The following is an 8,643-nucleotide window of genomic DNA, read 5'->3' on the forward strand; positions in this document are numbered from 1 at the left end:
AGAACTCGAGGTCCGGTTCCCGGAGCCCATGAAGCCGAAAAAGCCTCAGCAGCCTGGGCGGGTTCCTGGAACCCGGAAAGCCGCTGAGCACCACCTTCCCGGGTCGCATTTTAACCGTGGGACTTTCGAGAAGGGGGCTCCATGGGAGCGGCCGCTGCCGGCAGATTATAGGGCGCTCTTTTTGCACTAATTACATTTATTAAGCAGCTACTGATGTATCTTACAGGGTACTGTGCTACGGCGCATGCAAAGATGAAGCAGGGTGTCTCAGCCCTCCTACATCTCAGACGATCTTTTGACAAATAAGGAAACAACGCTGAGAGAGGGTTAGGGCATCTGCAGGTTCACAGTGAGTGGGTGGCAGAGTAGACCCTCTTCCGGCAGGGCTCCTCTCCTACCCGTGGCTCCACGTTAGAGGGAACGCTGGAGCCCAGGGCTTAGGATTTGGTGAAGCCAGGAGGAACTGCAGGAAGAACTCCCTTCCCCCTGCTAGGCTGCAGAAACCTTAAAAGGCTGTCTAGAAATAGCAGTGATTTGTAAGGAGAGACCCGATTCAAGCTTGGTGGCTCTGGGCCGCCTGCCTGGAAGTCCTCTCGGATATTTTTGCCCTTTGGGACAGGGTTAAGACACTAGATACAGTGAATGCAGTGCAGAGTTGGATTAGCAGAGTCGAAGGCCCGGACTCTGGAAACAGGGTTCCACCAAGTATCTAGCAACGTTAGGGTTCGAGGCTTCAGGCCTCTGCAGCTATTTCTGCACTTATGTGCTGACAAAATTTCCCCATACCCAGGCTTTGCTACAAGGATCACAGCAGAAGCCGCCCCAGGCTCCTTCCTCCTGGTTAGTTAACAGCCCCTGGTATTGCGATTTAAATTCTGGCTCTGGCCACGCACCAGGCCTGGGAGGCTGCTAGCCGGGCCTCCGCGTGGTTCACGTCTGTTTCGGAGCACGAACACTAGTTAACTTTAAAGTCCAGGCTCGCTCCCTTTGGCCCTAAGAGCACGTTAGTTACTAATCCGCTCCGCTCATGGGTGGGGCCAATGCCTGCCTACCTCTGAATAGTCAGCGTTCGCCAGACCGCTCGTCTTGCCCTACCGGGTGTGAAGTGCGCATGCGCTCAAATTCCTTGGGAGGATGGGTGGGGGAGGAGGCGGAAGCTAACTTTTCCGGGTCTGAGCGTGGCGGCGTAAAACCTAAAGGCTCCTGGGGACCGAGCAGTTGGTCTGATCTCCGCCCCTTCAGGGGTGGGGGGAAATGAGTGAGCGCGCATGAGCAGAGCTCACTACCCGCCCCATTGCGTCTGGGTTTTGGCGGCGAGGCGGTTAGAAAGGCCCTTTCTCCACGTAACTCTGGTCCTTACTTGAAGGGCTTGTCAGGAGCCTTGTGACTGGAATAGAGGCTCACAATAATCTTGTTTGAGAGAAAGCCAGCCCTGCGTAGGGTTAATAAAGCAAGATGAGTGCGCCTTCAGGAGGCTATACTTACACCCAAACGTCAATATTATTTTTCCATGCTAAGGTGAGGTCCTTCACACCAAGGTAACTAGACCAGACCCTGGCATTAGGACTTTCAACTCTCCTTTGGTTATATTTAGGTGTTTTCCCCTCCCCTTTTTAAGTCATCCCTTGTGATTTTTTTAGTGTCATGTACCCTAAAAAGAAGTGAAATAGCTTTTTCAGAACGGCTTTTGGTTAGTAAGTTTTAAAGAGGATGCAATGACAGTGCATGTTTTTCTCTAAATAGATTCCTTTTGGTTCTAAGTCCACTATGGCATCTCTCAAGGATCAGCTGATTGTGAATCTTCTTAAGGAAGAACAAAGCCCCCAGAATAAGATTACAGTTGTTGGAGTTGGTGCTGTTGGCATGGCCTGTGCCATCAGTATCTTAATGAAGGTAAGTGAGAGCCCATCACTCTGAAAGCTAAGGATGACTTAACCCTACCCGTCCCTCCACTTGCTCCCCAATAATTGCATTATCATATTGTACATACAAATATTGAGGTTCATGCACTCATTCAAAGAACTTTATGTGAAACAAACTTTGAAATATGCTATTACCAAAAGGGCATCAGAACTAAAAAAATCAAAGTTATTAGGCTGGCAACCTAGTTCCTTAAATATACTGTGCTGTATTAACATGAATGAATTGCCAACAAATGAAAGAGTGTATGCCTTTAAACAAGCTAAAATTATTTTAAAGTGATTTTTCAATTGGAAGTGATACATACATGTGATAAAATTAAAATCACCCTGAATGTGAGAAATCTTAAGTCTTCCTTCCATGTAACTCGCCATTGCCCCTCTCCTTTAATAGCAATTTTGGTACCAATTATGGAGCTAATGTTTAATTAGAAAGAGAGAACTTGTGAATGAATAAAGAACACTTTTTACAGTAGTGAAGCCTGGTTTATATAAAAAAGAGATTGGGGCAGCTTAAAATAATGTTCTAAGTTCAGATTGGGAGTTCCTGATAAGAGAGTGAAATGATGAATTCTGGGTTCTGAACAGAAAAAGGACAAGTGAGAACGGGCTGAAAGCAGAAATGAGTTATGCAGAGGTTGCAGAGCAACACAGGTTGCTCTATATGTGTTCTTAAGAGAGGCAATAAAATATATAAACTCTTATTTCTTCCTCCACTGAATCATAAGTTGATGCTATCTGTTTTTCCCACACCACCTATGGTCTTCTGTGATGTCCTCTAATTCAGGAATGAGTAAGAGTAACTGCCAGAGCACTCATACTGTAGATGATTTGGGGGTAGATCTGCAGCCTCAGCTAGTGTAACCTTTTTGGTTATGACAGTCCACATCCCATTTATATTAAAACTATTTTTGGTGCTCCTGGTCTGAGATGCACCTAGGAACTATTATAGGTTCAACTGAAAGGATATTTTTCACCAGTATTTTGAAATGCACAAATCTTTATGTGAAATCATTAGAGTTGGTTAATAAACAGAAAACAGAACCAGGAAATGATTCAGAGTATCACTTTTTAGTTCCAAGTCTTAGTACTGGTCAATAGCACTAATTTAATGAATGACAACCTAAAATCAGTATGTAGAACTAAGTTTGAAAGAGTAACCTGATCTTAATTGGACATTATTCTAGCCATTGCCCATCTAGCGTTCTGTTTCCACTTGGTGGTGGGGATCCTGCAGAGGTTGCTCCAGTGAGCAAAGAGGATTGGAGAGAGGGTCAGTATTTCTTCCTATGTTTGAATCATCTTGAATCAGTTTTTAAATGGGGCCTGCTCCTTTACCAGAAACATGGAAATTTTGCATGCCCTTCTAAAAATTTGGAAGTAGTAATTTTTTGATTTTTTTTTTTTTTGGGAGATGAAAAATGTTTTTATTTTTTGAGATGTCACCTTTGGAAGCAATTTTGATTTAACTGAAAATTTTATATCTTTTAGGACTTGGCAGATGAACTTGCTCTTGTTGATGTCATAGAAGACAAACTGAAAGGAGAAATGATGGATCTTCAACATGGCAGCCTTTTCCTTAGAACACCAAAAATTGTCTCTGGCAAAGGTTGATTTCAAGTTTATTTTGTAGTCCATGATGGACTTAATTCTTTATTAGGCTCAGAATCCTAGGTCTTCAAAGATTTCTTTCTTATACAGGATAAGAGAGCCTTTGAACAATTTTGCATTGGTATATCTTGATATCAAAGTTTCAATTTTTTATAAGTGGTTTTAAATGGATATCTAATTTGTCCATGATGTGGAAAGCATCTGAGTTAGAATATAATTAGTAAAGCTCCATAGGTCCATTTTTAACCACAGTGCTTTAAATATTGAAATTAAATGTACTTACTTTTCCTACTTATTTTCGCACACTCCTAAGATTGAGAATAGGTTTATTGAGCTTGTTCAGTGGATATTCTTGGTTTGACATTTTTTATGAGCGCCAGCCAGGAAACCTGAGTGGGGTCCCGAATCGTGTCTGTTTTGACACTTGAAAAGTCATTGACCATGTATCTGATAGGTGACTTCCTTCATTATCTTCATCCTTGGATTAACTACCCTGTTATCTTCATCCTTGGATTAACTACCCTGTGTCATAGGCTATCTAGAAATAAGATGTACTTGATAGATACAAAGATGCCTCTGCTTTAAAAAAAAAAAAAAAATGGGGAGGGCGTGATAGCAGCCTGTCCCTTGGCTGATATGACCACAGTTAAGTAGTTAGTAGAAATAGGGGTATAGAACAGCATGAGCATTGAGCTCAAGTGGCAAAAAAACTTGGCAATGTATCTTATTTGAAATAAGAGTCAAGTAAGTTTGATTCCTTCCAGCTTCTCCCAACTATAGTTACATAAAGTCACAATGTGACTAAAACCAGACTACAAGGAAAACGTTGATGTACTTCTCCGTGTAAGTGGCCACAGCAATAAAACTCCAAAAACTAAAGGAGTCTGGGGGCTGTTAGGGACATTTTTTTGCCACATACACAATTACATAAAACTGTCCATAAAAAAAGTTTATGGAACAAATTTTTGCTGGCTAGGTAATGAAGTTCTCTTAAAGGTCTTAATCTGATTATTCCCTTTGTCTAGACTATAATGTGACTGCAAATTCCAAGCTGGTTATTATCACAGCTGGGGCACGTCAACAAGAGGGAGAAAGCCGTCTTAATTTGGTCCAGCGTAATGTGAACATCTTTAAATTCATCATTCCTAATGTTGTAAAATACAGCCCCAACTGCAAATTGCTTATTGTTTCCAATCCAGGTGAGATTTTAATTCCATAAAAATAGATGTGCTAGAGTAAACCTGATAGTATAATTATTCTGTATACACATATTCTCATTTTTCATTTTTCTCCTGAGAGTGGATTTGTGTTTTTATAAAATAGTTAAGTTTAAAACATTAAAAGGAATACAATGGCTCTTAATGTAGTTGGAACTTTAAAATTAGTTATTTTTGCAAGCAGATCTTGGAAAAGGGATATTTATGGATAATTTGTTATTCTCGATTGAAACAGTACATTTTCATTAAACTACTCTTCCCGGATACTAAACGTTTTGCCATATTATACATAGTATAGAGGTTTAAAAATATTAAAAACATTGGTTATGATCATTATCAAGATCCATACAGAGCCATGTATCTCAAGTAGCTATTATCTAATGATTCACCTAAAATCTTTGCCTAAATGTTTTCTTCATAGTGGATATCTTGACCTATGTGGCTTGGAAGATAAGCGGCTTTCCTAAAAACCGTGTTATTGGAAGTGGTTGCAATCTGGATTCAGCCCGGTTCCGTTATCTCATGGGAGAAAGGCTGGGGGTTCACCCATTAAGCTGTCATGGGTGGGTCCTTGGGGAGCATGGAGACTCGAGTGGTAAGCATAACTTCTTTTTTGTTTTCAAAAAAATCGTGTAAAAAATTGACAGTTTTACTAGATCAACCTCAATGAGATGTCCATTCATCAGGGTAGAGTGGCTGGTGCATGGAAATAAATGTATTCTGTGCTGTTTCTTTTAGTGCCTGTCTGGAGTGGAGTGAATGTTGCTGGTGTCTCCCTGAAGAATCTGCACCCTGATTTGGGCACTGATACAGATAAGGAACAGTGGAAAGAAGTTCACAAACAGGTGGTTGCCAGGTAATATGTCTCATAGTTCGGTAACATGAAAGATTAAAATTAATTTTTTATTTAAAAGACTAAAAACATAGCATTTGCATTTGAGGACTTTTGTTAGAAAACTTGTTTTCTAAAGGTTTGTTAAGTCATAAACAGATGTAAAGATATTAAAAATTAAAGACTTTTAATGCTACAGTCTTTTGCCATAAATCTCAGTTTAGAAGCCTGTATTGTAAACTATTAAGATAAAACAAGTTTGATTAAGTCTACCATATTTGAGTTTCAGTCTTCAATAGCATATATGATTGATTCAATTAGGAATAAGAAAATTTAAATTCAAGTTCCTATTATAGTTTTTATAACTAGGAACACAGCTTCTTGTTCAGATGATTATAAAATTAAGTAATGTCTAGATTCATAATGGTACTAAAAATGTAGATACTTATTAACTTAGAAATTGTTGAAATAAGCTTTCAACTTAGTGGCATTATTTCCTTACTATAAATTGTGTGGTCATGTGCTGACCTCAGGTCTGTTGAATTGAATAATGAATCATGATTGGTCTAGGCAAGGCCCTCTTATTTGTATTTGTTTAATAAAACCTGTGAACCCACCAGCCAACTCAAGAAACATTGACAGTAACTGTCAACTAATGTTTGTTGGGTCAGAATTACTAGTCACCTGGTATTTGGAAATGTGTGAATTCTGTGCTCCTTCTACTCATCCCTCTACACACACAGACTTGAGATAATCCTGAGTCAAGCATGCTATGTGTAATCTTGGATTCACTTTTTAAAATTCAATTTTACGTTTTTAAGAATCGTGCATTTTGTTGCACGTCACTATAGTTGTTTTGGCAGCTATGTGTAATATTCTATATGAGTATACCATAGTTTATTCTTCTTTTGGAGAACTTTGGGCTCGTTGCCAGGTTTTTGCTATTACTGACAATACTCTGTTGTGAATATCCCTATACATAATATCTTGGTATACATGGCAGGGGTTACTCTTAAGTGTATAATGCAACTTTGTGGCATTATTTACTATAAAGGATATGTTCAGTGAAAGCTTGTTTTTCTTTGTTTTTCCCACCCTATTTTTTCCTGTCCCTTCCCTACCCTGTAGTGCTTATGAGGTAATCAAACTGAAAGGCTACACATCCTGGGCCATTGGACTGTCTGTGGCAGATTTGGCAGAAAGTATAATGAAAAATCTTAGGCGGGTGCATCCAATTTCCACCATGATTAAGGTAGGTCTGTGTAGTGATATGTTGTACTTGAAGGGCATTATTTCCTGTCTTTTATTTTATTTTTAATTTCCTGTTTTTTAAAAATATTTCTGAGAAAGCAGATTAAGTTCTTGGTCATTAATTTAAGATGTAAATTAAGGTACCTGCAACTTTTTTTTTTTTAGGAGAGGCAACCCTTGGTTGACTTAACAGATTACAAGGACTTTGTCAGTTTACAATCTCTTATTTTTTTATTTTTTTTACCTATAGCACCTGGTCTTCCTAGGTGGTCTCCCATCCAAGTACTAACCAGGCCCCACCCTGCTTAGCTTCCAAGATCAGACGGGATCTGGCTTGTTCAGGGTGGCATGACCATAGACAACTTTTGTCTTTTGAAAAGACATGATTGAGTTTAGGATTAATGTCCACTAGCACTGTGTTCAGCACATAGATACTTGACAATTATTGACTAAAAAACTATTCAATTATGTTGAGTCGGTTGGAAAATAAAAAAGAAACAGATTTTTTTCCTTTGGGAAAAACAAATCACATTCCAATTAGAGTTATTGAAGTGTTAATACACTAAAAATTGGAAAGTACTATGGATAATGGCAATACTTTAGATTTTCTTTTAGAATGGAAATCTTGCTGCTATTTTAGTGACTTTATTTTACGCTGTTCATTACCTCTCAACTAAAAATATAGAAAAGAATTTCTACTTATCAGGCTGTATTAAATAAGTCATAATTATAGAGAACAAAGTCTTAAGAGACCCCAGAATGTACAGACAAAACAAAATACTTTTCATTTTGTCTTCAGGGTCTCTATGGAATAAAAGACGATGTCTTCCTTAGTGTTCCTTGCATCTTGGGACAGAATGGGATCTCAGACGTTGTGAAGGTGACTCTGACACCAGAGGAAGAGGCCCGCTTGAAGAAGAGTGCAGATACACTTTGGGGGATCCAAAAAGAGCTGCAGTTTTAAAGTCTTCTAATGTCATACCATTTCACTGTCTAGGATACAACAGGATTTTAGTTGGAGGTTATGCATATTATCCTTTTTATCTGATCTATGACTAAGGCAGTAATATTAAGACAGCCTAGGAAAAACTTTAATTTCCTAAAGTTAGAAATAGGAATGGTTCATAAAACCCTGCAGCTATATCCTGATGCTGAATGGTATTTATCTTGTGTAGTCCTAAGCTGGTTACTTTGAAATAGTTTCACCTCCTCAAAGGCAGTGTTGCACAAGCTACAGGTGCCCTTCAAAGTAGATACGTTTACTGTATAACTTCTGGTTCTTTACCCTTCATGCTTAGCCCAGCTTTTTTTCCTCCAGTCAATCACATCCTGGGATCCAGTGTGTAAATCCAACATTGCATGTCTTGTGCATTACTGTTCTAAAGGATCTTATTTTGTGTACTGTATGTATCAGAGTAGAGTACATTGGTATATATTGTAAAAAGAAAAGTGCATATAAATAATGCAGCCATATATCCAAGTGTCATACCAACTAAAACATCAAATAAATAAACATTGAACAGTGACTACTCTGTAAGTTTGTTTATTAAGATAGAAAGTCATAAAGCTGCTATTCATTGCATTATTGGGAGCCATTAGGTTATTCTTGAACAACTCTGCAATGATTTTTAAAGGGTACTATTTACTAATTAGACTTTAGTTTAATGTGAATTAATATGTTAAGGGTATGACTAGATGGCTAGGTCGTTTTTGATATTTTCATTATAATTTATTTTAATGCACTAAGCCCCCAGGTATTATGAAACTAATAGTGCTAATTATAATTGGTACCCTACAACTGGTGTAGATAACA

At 38.7% G+C, this 8,643-nt stretch overlaps 1 protein-coding gene and 1 pseudogene across 2 annotated transcripts; one reads left to right on the forward strand and one right to left on the reverse strand.

The window, feature by feature from the left end:
- Positions 1 to 1,715: 1,715 nt before the first annotated feature.
- Positions 1,716 to 8,356, forward strand: LDHA (lactate dehydrogenase A). 2 transcript variants are annotated; one of them, XM_011377751.2, is made up of 7 exons: positions 1,719 to 1,893; positions 3,411 to 3,528; positions 4,556 to 4,729; positions 5,169 to 5,342; positions 5,486 to 5,603; positions 6,708 to 6,831; positions 7,630 to 8,356. In XM_011377751.2, the coding sequence occupies exons 1-7, from the start codon at positions 1,768 to 1,770 to the stop codon at positions 7,792 to 7,794; spliced, it is 999 nt and encodes a 332-aa protein (XP_011376053.1). In that variant the 5' UTR covers positions 1,719 to 1,767; the 3' UTR covers positions 7,795 to 8,356. The 2 variants fall into 2 exon arrangements, with proteins under 2 accessions (XP_011376054.1, XP_011376053.1); XM_011377752.2 differs by lacking the exon at positions 6,708 to 6,831 and having other exon boundaries at positions 1,716 to 1,893; positions 5,486 to 5,580; positions 7,752 to 8,356.
- On the reverse strand, positions 7,072 to 7,190 carry LOC111730571 (annotated as a pseudogene).
- Positions 8,357 to 8,643: the final 287 nt, after the last annotated feature.

This window comes from Pteropus vampyrus, unplaced genomic scaffold (assembly GCF_000151845.1).
Source record: "Pteropus vampyrus isolate Shadow unplaced genomic scaffold, Pvam_2.0 Scaffold321, whole genome shotgun sequence".
Taxonomy (NCBI): Eukaryota; Metazoa; Chordata; class Mammalia; order Chiroptera; family Pteropodidae; genus Pteropus; species Pteropus vampyrus.

Coding starts and splice junctions, on each gene's coding strand:
- LDHA (XM_011377751.2), top strand. CDS start 1,768: ATGGCATCTCTCAAGGATCAGCTGATTGTGAATCTTCTTAAGGAAGAA. Junction 4,730..5,168: donor GCTTATTGTTTCCAATCCAG/GTGAGATTTTAA, acceptor TTTTCTTCATAG/TGGATATCTTGACCTATGTG. Junction 5,604..6,707: donor CACAAACAGGTGGTTGCCAG/GTAATATGTCTC, acceptor CCTACCCTGTAG/TGCTTATGAGGTAATCAAAC.